At 40.0% G+C, this 19,868-nt stretch overlaps 2 protein-coding genes across 2 annotated transcripts in view; both read left to right on the forward strand.

The window, feature by feature from the left end:
• The window catches only part of LOC306876790 (FERM, ARHGEF and pleckstrin domain-containing protein 1-like), a gene marked incomplete at its 5' end in the record, with an annotated part of 61,357 nt that extends 58,873 nt beyond the window's left edge, over positions 1-2,484 (forward strand). The window contains one exon of the mRNA XM_079428197.1: positions 2,298-2,484. Coding sequence (XP_079284323.1) covers positions 2,298-2,373 — 76 coding nt within the window. The 3' untranslated portion in view covers positions 2,374-2,484. The remainder of the gene's footprint in view (positions 1-2,297) is intronic.
• Positions 2,485-5,410: 2,926 nt separating this feature from the next.
• Positions 5,411-19,868, forward strand: part of LOC306877057 (dedicator of cytokinesis protein 9-like) — a 98,014-nt gene continuing 83,556 nt past the window's right edge. The window contains exons 1-2 of the mRNA XM_079428584.1: positions 5,411-5,585; positions 5,653-5,796. Coding sequence (XP_079284710.1) covers positions 5,680-5,796 — 117 coding nt within the window. The 5' untranslated portion in view covers positions 5,411-5,585; positions 5,653-5,679. The remainder of the gene's footprint in view (positions 5,586-5,652; positions 5,797-19,868) is intronic.

The raw sequence follows: 19,868 nt of genomic DNA on the forward strand, positions 1-19,868 counted from the left end.
TTAACTTTATTAATGAAGAACATGGCAAAGTCGTCAGCTGTTAGAGTTGATGAAGGAGGGGGAGAAGGACAAAGGAGGGATGTTTTAAAGAGCATGCGAGAGTTAGACGAATTGTTGATTTTATTATGATAGTATGTCCTTTTAGCAGTGGAGACATCAGCAGAGAAGGAAGAGAGGAGTGACTGATATACATTAAGGTCAGTAGAATTTTGTTATTTGCGCCATACCCTTTCAGCAGCCCTGAGCTTAGAACGATTTTCACTGAGAACATCAGACAGCCAAGGGGCAGAACGGGTGGTACAGGCTGGCCTGGAAGACAAGGGGCAGACAGTGTCTAAACAAGATGTAAGAGTGGAACAGAAAGTATCAGTAGCCCTGTTAGCATAAAGATATGCTAACTGTTTAGTGGGAGGAAGCGAAGATGAAACCATAGCAAATAGCCGGGAGGGTGAGAGTGAGCACAGGTTACGTGGAAAAATTACATGTGGAGGGGTATGTGTTGTGTTAGGAACCATGTTGAGGTTAAGAGTAAGGAGGAAGTGATCCGAGGTGTGCAGTGGAGTAACCAGTACATGATCAGTGGAGCAGTGTCGTGTGTAAATAAGGTCCAGTTGGTTGTCTGATTTGTGAGTAGCCATAGTTAACATTCTCTTGAGATCAATAAAGGCAAGCAGAGTGTGGAAGTCTGCAGCCTGAGGTGGATGTTGAAGTCTCCAAGCAAAACTAGGGGAGTACCTGTTAGTCCTCTGTCGTGTGTGTCATGTGTTCCTGCCTCTTGTTTCCATATTTGGTTTGTTTCCTGTCCTTGTTATATGTAATCATTAGTTAATTCTTGTCCAGCTGTGTTGGTCTAATTGTCTATGATTATCCCTTGTATATTAGTCCTGTCTGTTCAGTTAGATTTTGTCTGGTCTACTCGTTACTCCCCGGTGTTCTTGTCTGTGTCAGCCTTACCTTGTCTTGCCCTGTAAGCGGCGGCGCCCCTTCACCTCGTTTTGTTTTGCTCGTTTTTCTAGTTTTTATTTTTGTTCCTGTGTTCGTCCGTCCCGCGGCATGGAAGTCGCCACTCGTAATCCCGCCATAGCCCACTGCAAGTCGGCGTGGGAGTTCGGCGGGATCACCGCGAGTGCTGCGAGTCCGCTGACCACGAGCCCTCCAGCCCGCCGATCGCGGGAGACATCCGCCATCCGTGGGGAAAGCCAACCCACCATTGGCGGCTCCCCCAAGTCACGCCGCCGTCCGCGGCTCACCCAGGCCGCCAGCCCGCCGCTGTTTCAAGCCTGCCGGCCCGTCGCTTACTCAAGCCCGCCAACCGCTGCCTTGGATCCAGTTCATGTCACGGCCAGGAGTGCCGTTTTTAAAGTCTTGTTGTGCCCTCAGGAACAGTTTTAATCATGTCAGTCGGTCTTGTCCATGGAGACTCATCTGGGGCTACCCCCTTGTCGCGGAAGTGGAGGCGGTTGCTGAGGGCCCCTGACTCCTTGTCATGCCCAGGAGAAGCCTCAGCTTCCGAGCTAGCCCAGGTGGGCTTCCTGTTCCTGTGGGTTGTCCTGTCCCAGGCCTGTTCCTGTCCTGTCTTGTACTGTTCAGTGTGTCTAGCCCCGGAGGGCTCCTGATACCCCCTAACTTCCCCAGGGAATTTTTTTTTTGGGGGGGGGTAAAAGGGATCCGGCTGTAGGGGCCGGACCGAGGGGTCCAAGGCCAAGGCCCCGAAGACCATCTGCCATGGCCTCCTGAGCTCCATCCACTAAACACTGTTCCACTCTGGACCCCGTCCTGTGTTCATGTCCGTGTCTGTCCTGAGGGGCCTCCAGAGCGCCCTTTAAAAGGGCGGGTAATAGTGACTTAATGTGATTGCAAAGGAGCTGTTAATACCCAGAGATGGTAAAGGAATACATTTCCAATCGTTAGAGATAAGCAGACCAGTAGCTCCACCACTTCCAGTCAGCGAGTGTTGGAAAATTTGAAATTATTGGAGAGTGCTGCAGGAGAAGCTGTGTCCTCTGGTTTGATCCAGGTCTCTGTCAGAGAGACATATTTTCTGAAAAATTTATAAAACCCCAAATAATTTCTGCAGTCATTATAGCTTTCTGCACATGAACAATCTGGTGTCAAGAAAAACAAATACTGTTTAAATTTTTTTTTAATTTAATTAAATAAAAAATAAAAAAAATTAAACAAGAAATCATGATTATCAATCTGACCAGTATAAAAATGCATGTTGTCTTTCGCAAGGTAAATGTGACCCTTAATGTTATAAAGTTTTGTTGTATAGTAAGATTTTGATGTCTGTGTAGATGGATGACAGTGATCAGAAGTGCTACAGTCTCTGCCAGCAGAACCCGCTATCTGAACCGATCAGAACCGGACTGAACCACAGAGAACCTGCCATGTGAACCGGAATGAACCAGGCTGAACCCCGCAGAAACTGCCATCTGACCTGGACAGAAAAAAAACATAAACCAACAGACCCATGCAGGCATATAGGGAGCAACCGTGTGTGTGTGTGTGTGTGTGTGTGTGTGTGTGTGTTTGTGTTTTAATGACAACGTCACTTTTTTTTGTGACTGACTTTTTTTAATAGCATTGTTTCATAGTATGACATTGAAGGGGAATGTCGCCATTTCACTTCTGAGCCTTTTAATAGACACTGTTCAGTTCAAATATCAGCCTCAGGCAAGTTTTCTTTCCCTATTATTTGTATTTTGCTGAATTACTTGTAAGAAACAGAAATAATATGTAAGGTGCTTAAACTGTATCAGTGACATTAAAGTTTTTATTTTAAAGGAGAAAATCAGAGCATAAAACAGAAAATGATAAAAGATTTCACACACCTGCAGAAGTACAGAGATTGCCATTGTGCCCTTAAGGACAGGTGCTGCTGGTGAAATTTCAGATAAAAGGTGCTTACAAATCCTTAGTGAGATGTTCACAAAAACTGCATTGTGTTTCATAAAATGGCCTCAAATATTGAAAGGTGCTACTGTGTGTTCACAGGATGTAGTGTTGGGTGTGAATAGGACATAAGGTTAACTGAGGTTTATTATAAGGCCTATTTATAGCATGTGTTGACATACTAAAGTCATTATCTTGAGAAACTAAAAGGAAAACTGTTAATAAAGGCTCAGAGATGAAGAGAGGTGGAATTCCCCTTTAAACTCATGGCATTCCCCATAAACACACAGGTGCTTTTTAATGTTTGCGTTTTGTCCTCTAGTGTAAAAAACATGAAAAAGCATTTCTTGCATTTTTAACTGGGCTTTTACAGAATCTCATTTTGTAAATGATATTTAAATGTAAGTGTAAGCCGTAAGTGTCACTTGTTGCCTTTAAAAGGAGGCAGATCCATTTCAGTGCCATGGTTTTTATAGTACAAATTTCTATGTTTCTATGTTTTACACTTTGTTTCTATCAGCTGAAACCATGTTGGGTTCCAGAAACCAATGTACCAAAATCATGATGGGTATTTCTGTTTGTTTCCATTTTGGACTGAATAATGTAAAAAAGCATTGCAAATTTGGGATTTAAAGGCAAGTTATAAAATACACAAGTACATTTCGTCATATTTATACCGAACCTTATATTTATAGAGTTCAAGTGCCATTAAGAGCATAACACACACAAAGTATTTTACGCTATGTTTATTTCAATCACCATATAACATTTGATAAGGAAGAAAGGATATTTTGTTATTCAAGGTTGTAAGAAGATTGACACCCCTCACTGTCATTTTAGAAATATAATTTTCAAAATTCACCCATTGGCAGCACCGTATAAACTACAACTGCATATTACAGGTTAGTTTAGTCCACAGAAGAAGTAAAGCTTTAAAATGTACAGATAAACATTATGTTTTAGTTTCATATGGCCCAAACACTGCTAAAATGAATGGGAAAAGACAAAGAGAGAGAGAGTTTATTGGAAATTAAAGCAATAAAACCTCATTCCAGAAAGCGGTTGACTTCTGTGGTCTTTCTGCATTACACTGGTCAGCAGAGAGCGATACTACGTCATCAGTGTGAGGCTATTAACCAATGGAAAATCAAGAGTAAAGCATTTTATTATATATAGGCTTATACATATATGCAATAAAATACAATAATATGTGATATTTTAGTGTATATGGGTGATTCTGTTTGGTTATCACGGAAGTGAGAGGGAATCATTACTGATGCCAGAGTAGCAGAAATACTTTTTGGACTTTAGAAAATTAATGAATGTATGAACTAACGAAGGAACAAATGAATGAATGTATTTAAAAAAATATTAAAATAGCTTAATAAGAATGATACTAATCAAGAATTGGCTAAAACACATCTCTTCCATCTTTATTTGACCCTCTCTATTTAAATTTTATACTTTAAAAAAAAAAAAAACACTTGCTAACGTTCATTTACTAACGGCTTGTTTCTTAAAAAAACAACTAGCTTCTCTATTCTTTTTTTATTCAATCTTGGCTATTTGTTTTCTTTTTATTTATTATACAATTAACAAAAAGGAAAAAAAAAAAAAACATTAACACTAACTTGCCCTATTCATTCTTTTAAATGTAATATTTGTATCATTATTTGAAAGCTATTTTAAAACACCATTACTAAACCACTCAACAGAACATTTCCATTCTTTTTACTCTCTTCAGAGATGGGAAATAGTCACACTCATATCCCTGAGCCTTTTATATATATATTTAAAAGAATGAATAAAGGCCTATTCAAATATTAATATAATTTTCCTTTATTTGTGGAATGTTTTAACACCATTAGCAAACCACTCAACAGCCTATTTAGTGAATTTGAATTCAGAAACAATTGGTAAGATATTTATAAAATGATCAAATAAATGAATAAATTAGGTAGTTTGAGAGTAGTTAGAAATAGCCTACACTTCAGTGCGTCTTGCCATCTGGTGCTGTTACTAGAGAGGATTTCCTTACATTCTCTTGTAGCGTAAAGCGGAGCTCTAATGAGATTTCACACACAGGTATGGCCCTCCCGCTGAGATTTACCCCTTTATATTACTGCTGGCCCCTCAGAACACACCAAAGACTGATGCTCGTTTGATAAGAGAAAATTAACACTTTACATTTCTGAAAGTCATTTGACTTGTGAAATTACATAAACCCTGTAGCTACTCTGTAGTAGCCTATGTATTTAATTAAATACCAGTCGCGAATTAACGATTCCTACTATGGCGAAATCTTAGCTCATTAATATGAATAGAATTATACGCGCCGGTTCATGAATAATGAATACGTTTCTTGCAACCTTCTCGTGGATATCGGCTTTGCTCATGAATATTAAGCAGCGAGACTTGGTCGTAGTAGAGTTTGTAAAGTCTCTAACCGGACAGGGGAGGGAGTCGAGACGGGACGGGATTACGCATGACTTCAGCGGCGTGTGTTAAACCTCCCACAAACACACGGACATGAGACCATGACAGCACGGGAAAGTGTTTCATTTAGACCGCCAACACTTTCTGGAGACTTTAAAGCACTGGAACAATGGACTAAACATCCGTCGCGATAACGGCGGAACAAGCGGAGGGTTTTTAGGAAGATTTTTTTATATCACAGGCGCTCGCAAAAGGTAGTCGGGACAGCGGAGAAAACAGACTGAATGTTTTTAATTTATTTATTTATTTACACGTCTACAGGAAATTAATGAACGTTTGTAGCTCGATATGTCAGTCCCGAGCCATGCGGAGACGCGTAAATTCACCCGGGGGCTCAGTAAACCGGGCACGGCGGCGGAGCTGCGGCAGAGCGTGTCGGAGGCGGTCAGGACGTCGGTTTTAGTGGTGAGTAATTGTATGCCCGTTTGTGCTGTGGTGTAGCGGTTGCGGGTTCGAACTTCTGGCAAGAGTAAACAAAATGGAACTTTGAATAAAAACCAGGTAAAGAATAATTCATTTGTGTGCTATTGTAACTTTTTGATTTTGTCATTGTCGTGTCACATCCCTCAGAGCTAATGCAGATAAATAAGTTTTAGAATAAAATCAGGCTTCAAGTTGATTGTTTGGCCCAATTTTATAGGCTACATTTTATTTTTTCTTATTAATTAATGGACAGTTAATAGACTACACAAGTTTTTTTTTGTAGGAAGAAGTAATATGTGCTTTGTTGTGTCTGTGTGTGTGATGTTGTCCTGACCTGAATGATGAATCTAACTTTCCTTGCACGTTTTTTTGGATACTGAAATCAAGTGTATAGCAGCAGTTCTGGCAGGTCAAGCTTGCATTAGTTGACTCTCAGCTGATCCACGTCTACCTATAGAGATGTGACATCTATCACAGCACCCATATAAAAGGTCCTTCAGTATTATCACCAGCTTTTGCATTGCTCAATAGCTAACAACACTCCTACATCCCCAGCTTCTCCTCTCATTCAGTTAGGATTCGGCCTTCTGATTCTCCTTTGAATCAGGCTAATTTAAATTATTAAACATTAATTATGTGCAATACATTTATGTTGGTTCTGTTCTATTACCCCGGAGAGTTATTGCTGCTCTCATCCATGGATGAACAGGGAGTTCTTGCCCAGAACAGAACCATAACGCCAATCCAAACTGTATGCTAATTGTCTGTCCTCTTTAATGATAGTGGCCCTAACAGAAATGGACTTCATCCAACTTGACAGGGAAAACGAGTCAGAAGCACACATGGTCACGCCTTGGTGGGATTTATTATTTCTGTACTAGAGGCAGTGTATTTCTGGAAGACTGTTTGAGTGAACATCTCTCCCTCACAATCCAAACAGTGTGATTTAGTGGTGATTTTTAATTAAAGGCGTTTGCTTTAAATCCCACAAGGGTTGAGCCATGAACTGTCACCTGTATGCCCTTGATTAAGACTCTTAACCTCACGGGACTGACCCTGTGCTGTAAGTCGCTTTGGATAAAAGCATCTGCTAAATGACTACTTAATTACTCAGTATTCTTGCACATTTCAGGTGTTCCCTCTCAACCCTATACAGACATTTTCAAAAGGAAGTGATTTGAGTCCAGACTTGTGTGAATGAGTCATTGATACTCAGGTTTTGTTGTATAAAACCACAAGCTATTTAAGTCTGTGAGCCAAATAGCATACTAGCATATACCTACTGTTTATGCAGTATGCATACTGTGCACAGAATGTACAGTTTCTGTAAACATGGAATACAATTAGCCAAAATGTGATGTATACAGTAGAGCACAGTGAGTGAAATATCAACCATCTTGTAAGAAAACGTAATTATTTAATGAAGTGGCCATTTCGTATTAATTTGTACAGAAAGGAATGGTTTTTCTAAGCATGAATGTCCACTATCTAAATCTAACCATCAGTGGGATGTAAGCAGGTCGTATTTAAACATTAATTTGTACAGTCTTGTACATATGAATTACTATTTTAGCCAAAATGTAAAATAGTTACGAAATGCCATGAAAGTGTGTTTGAAATATTGTATCCCACAATGCATTGGTCTCAACTTGACCTTCCATTTCCATAGAGATGAAAGAACCAGAAGAAATATACAATTTTCATTAATTTTATCGTATTTGAAAGGTTATTATTGTTCAATAATAATAACTTTCTGATTCACATACTCTTTAAAATACATGGCAGTATACAGTGTACACTGCACAGTTAGAAGTATGCTTCCATTCTGAACACAGCCTGAGAGTTCAAGTCCAGAATGCTCTGGCTGTGAGGTCTGAATCTGAGGATCAGAACTGTCAGAATGAACTCTCAATGAAGCATATGGTAGGCCAAGAATGTGTGTGTAACTTCAGCGAGCTCTCACACACACTTGCATTCCTGCATTATACTTGTAAATATAATGAAATGTGACTCTGTGTTTGTAGAATAATGGATAGATTGTGTCACGTTTGTATGGTTTGTGCTGTGACAGGCCTCTCAACACAAATGTATTGTGAGTTGGGGTCGAGGGAGACCCACAGATATGTGTTAAGGCGTGTAAACTGTAAGTATGGTCACATGCAATTTGCATTTCATCTTGAATCAGGTGTTCATCTATGAACCCACTCTGGACTGTGGAATGAATTTCAAAAACAAGATTGTGAAATCCTCCTCTCAGATGTCTTCAAGTAGATATAATTAGTTTTGTGTGTCATACATGAAACAAAAAGAGGACTTTTACATGTTCTGAAGAAAATGTGAGTGGTGTTTGCTTGTGCAAATCTCAGTTCTAGGTTATTGTGGGTGATTGCTTTTGACTTGAGCCTTTAAGTCTTTACATATGGCTCAGGTTCCTTTTAAAATGTCAGTCTATGCCCATTTTACCCTTTATCAACCAGCAGATAAACAACAAGTATTATTTGCTTAGAAAAGTAACGATTCAAAGAAAATGTGTCTTGAGGTATCGTTTATTTCCATAGCACTAAGAATGCAAGAAAGCCAAAGTTCAATACTTCATGAGTTTGTTAGTTTTGCGTTTATCAATAGCTTGCAACAGTATATAGCTGTGTTTCCATTACCCTTCAAATTGCACAAATTGCGAATTGAAAATATACCTAATGGAAACGTGTCAAAAAGTTTTTATACTCGCATGAGGTGGTTTTCAGCCAATTCGAAAAATGAATATTTTGCAAAACTGCAATGGAAACATTTTAGTTTTTTTCCCCCGCATTTTCAGGTCACATGGCTTACGAAAAAGTCATATGATCATTCTTCAATGTACTATAACCTCCAAGAGACACTTCATACGTGGCCACTCTCAAGTATAAGGGACTTTCCTTGCCATTAATGCTTAGACAATTTACACTGCACACATCTGCGGCAAGTTACGGCTCCGACACGGCTGTCGGAGCTGATCTAATCAATGCTTGTGTTTATACCAGCCGCGCCACGGCATGTTTCAGAAGCGGCTCTCCATGCTGCTTCTGCAAAGACACACGCATACGCCTCCTTCAATTAAATATAATGGCTAGTGGCCTAGCGCAGTGGCTGCGATATACGTAGGCCTAATCAAAAATCCATCGGAAAAGGAAAAAATTACGATTTAGTCGCATAACATCAATGGAAATGCAAAACGTTTTTATCTACATTTATAAAATATCGCTAAAGTTTTGTGCAAATCTGTAATGGAGACGCAGCTAGTGCCCATCCAGAAGTATTTTTCCCATTAATTTTCCAAATTTTTTTCTTGGCTTTAATGAGGGAAATTTTTTCAAAAATGCTTTAGAAAAGTTTTTGAAGTTCATTCGAAAAGACACATGGATAAGACACATAAGACACCATGTGTCTTATCCACTGGTGATGGCGCAGTGGATAAGACACATGATTTTGGTGTGAGAGACCCGGGTTCGAATCCACTGTGAGACACCAATGTGTCCCTGAGCAAGACACTTAACCCCCTAGTTGCTCCAGAGGCGTGCGACCTCTGACATATATAGCAACTGTAAGTCGCTTTGGATAAAAGTGTCAGCTAAATGAATAAATGTAAATGTAAAAGGAGTCAGGCCCAGCACCAAAACAAACTTGTAGCCAATCAGCAGTAAGGGGTGTGTCTACTCATGATGCAAAGGAGAGAGTGCTCAGTGCACATGACGGACATTAGCCAAGCCGAGTGACGACAGAAAGATAGAGATGGCGGATAAAAAACAAAAGAGGAAAATGTCTGCGGAACAAAAGAAGGCTTACACTGTGGCTACGGTCTGGCTACACTGGACACGACGAAGTGACCGTTGAAAATCATTTGAAATTTGTGCCAATATGTCATAAATAGAACGCGGTAGCAGTTTACTGTCAGGGATTTGTCGTGTCGCGGCATGGCATCCAGTGTAGACCGCATCACTGATTATAATGAGTTCTATAGTATTTTGTTGCGCCACTCGTGTCTGGTGTAGACACGGTGTTACGATAAGGCAAGGAGTAAATATCGGATCAGCTTTCCAGCGCTGGAGAGAACTCAATGAGCGGGAAGGCCTGCGATTGGACGCCGATGTTGCTTTGTTTCTTCTTGATAGGTGAGTAACAGTGGTTTTGCTTTGTTTCACAGAACTAATACGTTGCCGTACGTATGTGTGGGGCAGAGCTATCAAAATATGGGCGAGACCCTTTTTCGGTAGGGGCGTGTTTGTTTTGGTGACTTCAAATATCAACATTGGTTCCCAGAAATCACTTACCCAACCTTTAGTATTGCAAAGACATAATCGAATTAAAAGCTATGGAGAAAAATAAAATCTAAAAATAAATAAATAAGTTCATTATAAATAAATGCATACACACATACATACGTGTGTGTGTGTAATTTGCAGTGTTTTAATTTGAGTGGGTGGGTGCTGGGGAACTCTTTTGCTGTGATTTGTATGCAGCGATTGGTGGCGATTTCTTTGCTGAATCATTGGTAATGTAATTTTTTCACCATGAAATTCCATTGTGATACACAACTGTCTATAAAACAAGCCTAAATAATGCAGACCAATAGTTTCAACAAAAGCATATAATCGATTAACAACCTTGTAGCTCAAAGTAGGTCTATCTTGTAATCATTAAAAATGAATGGGATTTTACTTCTGGAACCTGACTGTTGTACTCTGTAAGACTAGTGATGGTAAATTTAAACACAACTAGCATTGGTCAGTAAAACACCTGCTGTATTTCAAGGGCTAATGTGCACATGCTGTATTACAGACCTCCTGTGTGTGATAGTCATCTGGCTAGATTTTGTGTGGTTTCCACTAATCATGGACTTTGTTCAGGTGGGCATTAATAGGCACTTAGTGGCTCTGAAAAACAAAAGCAAACAGTTACTTGAAGTGTTATGTTTACCACCAACATTCACCACCAGTTTATACAGTCTGAAATATAAGCCTCATTTAATAAGCAGATCTGATAAAAAAAAAAAAAAATAGCAGCCTGAAATGAACTCTGTGCATCATGAGTTTTGTGTTGGCACATCAAATATGCTGTCATCATAAACTGGCATGAAAATCATCCAAGTTTGGCTTCACCCTCCAACCAATAATAAATCAACACTTATCACTCCTCCAACACACACCTGGCTTATGACGTCATCAACACAAAAACACGCAGAAACCTGTGGAAGTCAATCGGCCTGTGTTCAGTGATGAAGTTAGCTGGGTAATATGTCTGGTCGCTAGTAACAGAAATATGTTCAAATAATGTTTTGCTAACGTTCCCATAAAGTTATGAAACCGTTATTTGCCAATGTTCTTACTAGAATGTTAGCCAAAGTTCTTTGAATGTTGTCTGTTAGCTGCGAGGCAGTATTTCTCTATACAGTGTTCATATAAACTGAATTGTTGTACAACTGTCTGACATTTAACTCTGGCTGTTGGTCCAAACGGCATGTGTTTATGACATCTGAAGAGCGATGTGTTATGACTTTATTGTCTGCGTGGTGCTGTTGGTAATTGTGGGAGCGAATTGGGCAAGAGATGGAGATGAAGGACTGGTCATCCTGGTTCCCACTGATTTCTCTCTGCCAGCGTTAGAGCCGCATTGTTCAGAGTGACCTCCTCCACAGGACTTCCTTCCTCATAAACACACTCATACAGATCACATTACAGCTGCCCACAGGCACTCAGGAGCGCTGCTCTGATGATGTCCAGCCTCTGCTTCACAACCTGCAGGGAAACACACACACACACACACAGAGAAAGTCTGTTTGATGTTGAGGGGAATTGACCTGTAAGAAAGTACCAAAATGTACCATGGTAAGTTGCATGGTTTTCATCATTGTATGCCTACCATGGTATTCCTGGAATGCCACAGGACTACTTTGTATGAAACCTGTATGGCTGACTAGGTTAGGCCTATATGTTGTTAACAGCCATAATGAGATCTATGACAAGAACTATTTTTCAAGGAGGTAAAACAAAACAGATAGAAACTCTCTCTTTATATCTCTCGCTCATCTCTAATGGATCTGTTATTGGTTTGCAAGGTTTCCATAACAGTGTATTTGAGCAAGACAGTCTGGACAGTGATTTGAGCTCTGGGCTCTTCTCCAGGACAAACAAACACACACACACACACACACACACACACAGAGACACACACACACAATCTAAACATTCAAATGAGTTTGACTAGTGTATCATTGAAAATATGGTGGTTGGGAATATGATCCAGCATTGCTTTTGGAATGTAATATCTGTCCTGGAGCACCAGCATTAAGGAGAAACAGAAGTTATCAGATGACATTTAAAGTGTAAAGATTGTAAATGTAGTGTTTATTTATTGATTTTTAGATGCATTAATAGGAAAATTCACTCAAAAATGAAAATTGTCATCATTTGCTTACCCTCAAGTTGTTCCAAACCTGTATGAGTTTTTTTCTTAGATATTTTGAAGAATGCTGCATGGGAACCAAACAGCTGATGGTAACCATTGTCTTCCATTGTATTTTGTTTGTGAAGTCAATGGCTGCCGTCAACTGTTTGATTTCCAGCATTCTTCAAAACACCTTGTTGTTCAGGTGAAGTGCATTATGTAGGAATATGGTTGTCCATGATTGTGTACATATATTCAGCATTAACACACTTCACTCTTCTAGCAAACACACACACACACACACACACAGTGTCTTGTTGTCTGGTGGTTTGGCACACACTCAAATAATGGATGTGGATTTCACTCAGAAGTATTTGAAATAGGTTGCACATGAGTTTCTCAGTCTGAGAAGGGTTTAGTTTAGACTTGTCTCACAGATACAGTCTTAAGCCAGGGTTATTTTTTCCCTATACTTCCTCTCCATTCTCACTCACACACACACACACACACACACACCCTGTTGATATCTTTCCCACACAGTCAGTCAGGATCCTCACACGTTATCCTCGGCACTAGTTTCAGCCTCAGACAGCACGTCCTCAGTTCATTCACTCAACGTCTGTGTGAAATCACAAGCTCTAATCTCATTAGCTGGCTTTACAAAACTTCCAGGAGGCAGAACACACAGGGTTTTACCAGTCTGCTGTTGCAACAGTTACATTATCCTTACAAAAAAAGAAGTACATTTAAGGTATAAATTACATTTGTTTTCCAAGTATGTAGTAAATGTAGGCAGTGTAGTAGTAGTAGTGTACTTGTAAGTATACATTTCAGGACTTGTTGGGACTAAATTGTTACACATTTTAGTTTATAAAAATATACTTTCAAGTATACTTTAAGTGCAACAGACTTTGAGTACAGAACTAGTTTACATCTAGGTATTTCTTTTTTATTGCAAATATACTTTTAACTATACAAGTAAACTGATAAATATACTATTATGTTACTAGTTATATACTTATAGCCTAACTTTTCATTTATAAAAGTACACCTTTGAGGTGTACTCTACTAGTTTAATAGTTTTTATACTGCAGATGTAAGTTTTCTTTAAGGAAACTTACGTTATACTTAAAGCTGCACAAGTATAATTATATACTATTTATGTTATTTCTGCAAAACCAATATTTGCAAACTTCAAGTTCAAAAAGACATTGTAAAAATTATCTATATGAATCAGGCTGTTTTATTTAAAGTCTTCTGAAGACACGTGATCACTTTATATGATTTACAGATTTCATTTAGGCTTTTATTCACATATAAACCTTGTTTAACAAACATACGTACAGTATAGAAAATGGAATATAAGCAGAAGCTCAAACGTTCTAATTGCTTAACACAAAAATGAGGAAAGAATATGAAAAATATCTCCATTTGTTTTCCAGAGATGAATGAAAGACATTTGGGTGAGTACATTTTTGGGTGAACTATACGTTTAAACACAAAATAAATTGGCATTTTCAACAAATGCAATTTCTGTAAAGCTTCCAAAGTTAAAAAAAAAAAAATCAACTGAAACATAATATTTTGCAATATTCATTATATGTAATAGTCCATTGTAATATGATTACATTAGGAAGGGCTGAAACATTGTACAGTGACAACAGATGCTTTTATTAAGAAATTATATAGTGTCAGTGTTTCAGTTATCACACATACTGAAAGACAATGATAGACACTTCCACATCCGGCCCACACAAGACCTGAGTCAGACAGTCAACTGATTGAGCTCCTCAGACGCCTCCAGCACCTCCAATGACAGGACGAAACAAAGACCTGTGCTAGTCATTTCCTCTCACACACACACTGGTTTCCATGTTTTTATGTGGACATGTTTTTATCCTATAGGCATAATGGTTTTTATACTATACAAGCTGTATTTTCTATACAGCTTACCCGAATACTTCCCCTAAACCTACCCCACACACAAAACTTAGATTTTTAGAATCCTTCATTCTGTATGATTTATAATCTGCATGGAAACCAAATACATGTCCCCTCAAGGTAAAAATGTACTGTTCAATTTATAAAAATATTAGTTACTTTAAAAAAATCCAATGGACCCCAAACTTTTTAACATTTGTGTGTAAATGTGATGTCCTTCCTTATGTAAAATAGATTTTTTTGATGATCAAGTTTGGAAAAGTCCTCAGACACCCTCCCCATAACCATTTCATAGTTTATGACCGTTATTAAAGGTAATACCAGTAAAGAAACTACTAGTGGGTTATTAAACTACTAGTGGATAGTAACACAGATATCTATTTATTTTCTGTATAGAGTCACAGCAACTCTTTCATTGTATGAATGAATGTAAAACAAAAGTAAGTGTACCTCACACTCTTCCTCTCTCTTTGTGTGTTTGATTTGGTGCTGAAAGTGTGTGTATCTAACAATACAGGGGCTTATGGACTCCAGCCGTGACCAAAGGTCATATTTACTTGGTTTTCTCTGACTGCAGCCCTACTGTACAGTCAGAAGAAACTCCATCCTTTGTGAAAGGCTCTTCCCTCATTCGAGAAGTCAAACAATGCCTGAATATAGACTTTAATCACACAAACTCCAAGCTTTCACAGCCGCTTGTTGTCTTTGTCTTTTTTTAGGCTCCTCTTCAGCTACAGCATTATCCCACGCTATGGGACGATCGAGTGCTTTTACACTCAGAGTTCAAGCAATTTCATTATTGACTCTGTTTGCCGCCGACCTATCAATGTAAACTGCCTGTTCAATCACAGGTCCAAATTTGGAACCAAGTTTGTGATTTTCACTCATGATTCATGACATTTGGGATGCACTGTGTCATGACACCTTTCTTTCATGGCCAGTGAAGTGAGTGGGGGCGGGGCCGAGAGCCGTGGGAACGGAGCGAGGCCGGTGGAGTTAATGATAATGAGCGAGTCCCCCATTCCCTGCTCCTCCCCAACATGGTGGATGGCAGCAGGCTACGGCCTCTTGGCGAATGGCGCTGACTCCTCCGCTCCCTCTCGGACGGTAGCCGCCCCTCCTCCACCCAGGAGCACGGCAGCGAGCCTTCCGTCCCACCTGTTCTTCCATCGCTCCAGCACCACCGCCGCCTCGGGCAGCCATCTCCTCAGCACCGCGATCCCCCTCTGCAGCGAGGGCTCTCTGACAGCGTGTCCCTCCTTCCTCCCGGGTTTCGGCACCAATGTAACAAAGTTCGTAGAACGGGAAGAAGGAGGTGGGAACCGGCAAACATTTAAAGACTTCAATAACAAAATAAACAAACACAAAAGTAAAGAGGCAGCCCCTCACGGACAACTGCCGCACACAAAACACAAAATAAAGTCCAGGCCTGGTCCTCTCTCGTCTTCCACTGTCGTCACTCCTCCTTTTATCCTTCCGGAGCTCCTCCGTGGGACTCGAGACCGGTGATTGGTGCAGGTGTCCCTCATTATCATTAACTCCACCAGCCTCGCTCCGTTCCCACGGCTCTCGGCCCCGCCCCACTCACTACAGCCAGCATTAACTTTTTCAGCAATTTGAGCTACAGTAGCTCTTTGGTGTGATTCTGACCAGGCGGCTTGGCCTTCACTCCCCACATGACCCTGACACCAGTTCACCGGTTGTCCTATCTTGCACCACTTTTGGTACTGCTAACCACTCCATACTGGAAACACCCAACAGGACTTGTTGTTTTGGAGAAGCTCTGATCCAGTCATCTAGCAATCACTATTTGGCTCTTGTCAAAGTCACTCAGATCTTTTCACATGCCCATTTGTCCTGCTTCCAACATATGAAATTCAAGATCTGACTGTTCTAGAGCTATCACTAACGATTATTTTGGTAATCGAATAATCGGTCAATTAATCGAGTAATCGAATAATTAAAATAAATTATTTTGTAGTAATTAAAATAGATCTAAGTGAAAAATAGCTTTTAAAATACATATACAGGTCCTTCTCAAAAAATTTGCATATTGTGATAAAGTTCATTATTTTCTGTAATGTACTGATAAACATTAGACTTTCATATATTTTAGATTCATTACAACACAACTGAAGTAGTTCAAGCCTTTTATTGTTTTAATATTGATGATTTTGGCATACAGCTCATGAAAACCCAAAATTCCTATCTCAAAAAATTAGCATATCATGAAAAGGTTCTCTAAACGAGCTATTAACCTAATCATCTGAATCAACTAATTAACTCTAAACACCTGCAAAAGACTCCTGAGGCTTTTAAAAACTCCCAGCCTGGTTCATTACTCAAAACCGCAATCATGGGTAAGACTGCCGACCTGACTGCTGTCCAGAAGGCCATCATTGACACCCTCAAGCAAGAGGGTAAGACACAGAAAGAAATTTCTGAACGAATAGGCTGTTCCCAGAGTGCTGTATCAAGGCACCTCAGTGGGAAGTCTGTGGGAAGGAAAAAGTGTGGCAGAAAACGCAGCACAACGAGAAGAGGTGACCGGACCCTGAGGAAGATTGTGGAGAAGGACCGATTCCAGACCTTGGGGGACCTACGGAAGCAGTGGACTGAGTCTAGAGTAGAAACATCCAGAGCCACCGTGTACAGGCGTGTGCAGGAAATGGGCTACAGGTGCAGCATTCCCCAGGTCAAGCCACTTTTGAACCAGAAACAGCGGCAGAAGCGCCTGACCTGGGCTACAGAGAAGCAGCACTGGACTGTTGCGCAGTGGTCCAAAGTACTTTTTTCGGATGAAAGCAAATTTTGCATGTCATTCGGAAATCAAGGTGCCAGAGTCTGGAGGAAGACTGGGGAGAGGAAAATGCCAAAATGCCTGAAGTCCAGTGTCAAGTACCCACAGTCAGTGATGCTGGTGTTGGTCCACTGTGTTTTATCAAGGGCAGGGTCAATGCAGCTAGCTATCAGGAGATTTTGGAGCACTTCATGCTTCCATCTGCTGAAAAGCTTTATGGAGATGAAGATTTCATTTTTCAGCACGACCTGGCACCTGCTCACAGTGCCAAAACCACTGGTAAATGGTTTACTGACCATGGTATTACTGTGCTCAATAGGCCTGCCAACTCTCCTGACCTGAACCCCATAGAGAATCTGTGGGATATTGTGAAGAGAAAGTTGAGAGACGCAAGACCCAACACTCTGGATGAGCTTAAGGCCGCTATCGAAGCATCCTGGGCCTCCATAACACCTCAGCAGTGCCACAGGCTGATTGCCTCCATGCCACGCCGCATTGAAGCAGTCATTTCTGCAAAAGGATTCCCGACCAAGTATTGAGTGCATAACTGAACATAATTATTTGAAGGTTGACTTTTTTTGTATTAAAAACACTTTTCTTTTATTGGTCGGATGAAATATGCTAATTTTTTGAGATTTTTTTCATGAGCTGTATGCCAAAATCATCAATATTAAAACAATAAAAGGCTTGAACTACTTCAGTTGTGTTGTAATGAATCTAAAATATATGAAAGTCTAATGTTTATCAGTACATTACAGAAAATAATGAACTTTATCACAATATGCTAATTTTTTGAGAAGGACCTGTATAATAGCAATGAGGCAATAATAATTAATTCAAATAAAGTATTGAAAACAAGTAATCATATGGTTTATTGAAAAACTGTTAAAATACATAATGTATTATAAACAATAGAACTAACGTAGGCCTTCATTATGCATTATAACAAATGCAGAGGGCGCCAACGGCTTGTTTGTTTTTACACTTTACTGCGCCATGTAATCCTTGTCCACTTAATCTAATAAAATGTCCACTTAATCTTTAATATTTGGCCATTTCATTACAACAGAAATGCCACAGCCACTGTAATTTCTTGAATGTGGACATCAAAACGTGTAACGTTTAACTCAGAGTGAGGGTTTTAGCTTTTATTTTGAAATCGCGATGAACAGTTAGCATATTGAGAAAGATACTTATGTATTCTCCTGTGTTTGTGTAGGTTTATAAATCTTCAGATACTCCACATGTAAATAATAACAGTTTGTGTGGAGCCGCTCTGACACGTATACTGTGATCTGTCAGGATTATGGACCTGTTTTTGTTGTGTTTTTGCTCCCCATGTGTTCTGTGACCCAGTTTCTCCCTCATGTTAATTGTTTATTTGATTCCAGGTGTCTCTCCTTTGTTCCTTGATTGTCCTGTCTTTATAAGCCCCAGTCCTTTCAGTTAGTGTTTGTCGGTCCTTGAATGTCTTCCCTGCCTGTGCTCCTTGTAACCTTGTTGGATATTAAAGACTGTAACTGTGAATTCTCCGTGTTTCCTCGTCTCCTCGTTCGTTGCTCTGTGTTCCCTGAGAGAGTGTGACAGACGTACACGCATGTAAATAATTAAACGCATATTTTAAACCAGAAGCTTATATATTTAACTGAATCATAGAGTTTGTGAATTCACAATATCATTATGCTTTTTTATGATTTTTGAATGGGTTTAATATTTTGTGCAGCTTTGGAAACAGTTGGAATGTGACATTTCCTGTATTTTACCGGTTACTTGAGACGTAGTCTCAGCCTCAGACGTCACGCCCACGGAACGTTGGCTAAACATCTGATGCATATGGCACACAAAAGTGGAAACACTTCAGGAGTTTCGAAGTTTTCATCGGATTGGTTGAATTATACAGGATTTCTGGGAGACGTGTGTGTCACGTTCTTTAACATTCCGCCTGGAAATAAAGATGCTGTGACGCCAAACCCCTCACGAATGAAGAAAGCCGTCAAGTTTACAACTGTGACAATGAGTGCTTATCAGGGTAAACTAAACGCTGGATTTTCAAAAGTATGTGAAATACTTAATTCGCGGCATAGAATCTTTAAAATACGTCTGAGAGTTTTACACAACGGTCTGTTATTGTGGCGACATTTCCACGCCCCGAAACGTGATGCTGAACGAAACGAACTGTGATTGGTTGTTTGACATATCGGTCAAACGGCCTCATGGCCGTGCCTTGGCCAATGAAAGCTGCCATGGATTCCAGCTCTTCAGCCATCAGTTTGAAGGTCTGGCTACGCGAGACTACTCGACACAGGCAAATTGCAGTCAAAGATTTTTTTTAAATCGAGTACTCAAATTGAATCGATTAATCGTGACCGCCCTAGACTGGTGCAATTATAAAGTTATTCTCCTGTTAGTGGTTTAATGTTGTGAGTGATCAGTGTATTGTCAATCTAGTTTGTCAGTCTGTCTGAGGTACTTTGGGATGTTTACACACATTAATGTGTTTTTTATTGTTCTCTGTACACATGCAGCATATACAGTGGGTACGGAAAGTATTCAGACCCCCTTAAATGTTTCACTCTTTGTTATATTGCAGCCATTTGCTAAAATCATTTAAGTTCATTTTTTTCATTTTTGCCAATTCTCCTTGCAGATCCTCTCCAGTTCTTTCAGGTTGGATGGTAAATGTTGGTGGACAGCCATTTTTAGGCCTCTCCAGAGATGCTCAATTGGGTTTAAGTCAGGGCTCTGGCTGGGCCATTCAAGAACAGTCACGGAGTTGTTGTGAAGCCACTCCTTCGTTATTTTAGCTGTGTGCTTAGGGTCATTGTCTTGTTGGAAGGTAAACCTTCGGCCCAGTCTGAGGTCCTGAGCACTCTGGAGAAGGTTTTCGTCCAGG

Source organism: Barbus barbus (genome assembly GCF_936440315.1).
Source record: "Barbus barbus genome assembly, chromosome: 11".
Lineage (NCBI taxonomy): Eukaryota > Metazoa > Chordata > Actinopteri > Cypriniformes > Cyprinidae > Barbus > Barbus barbus.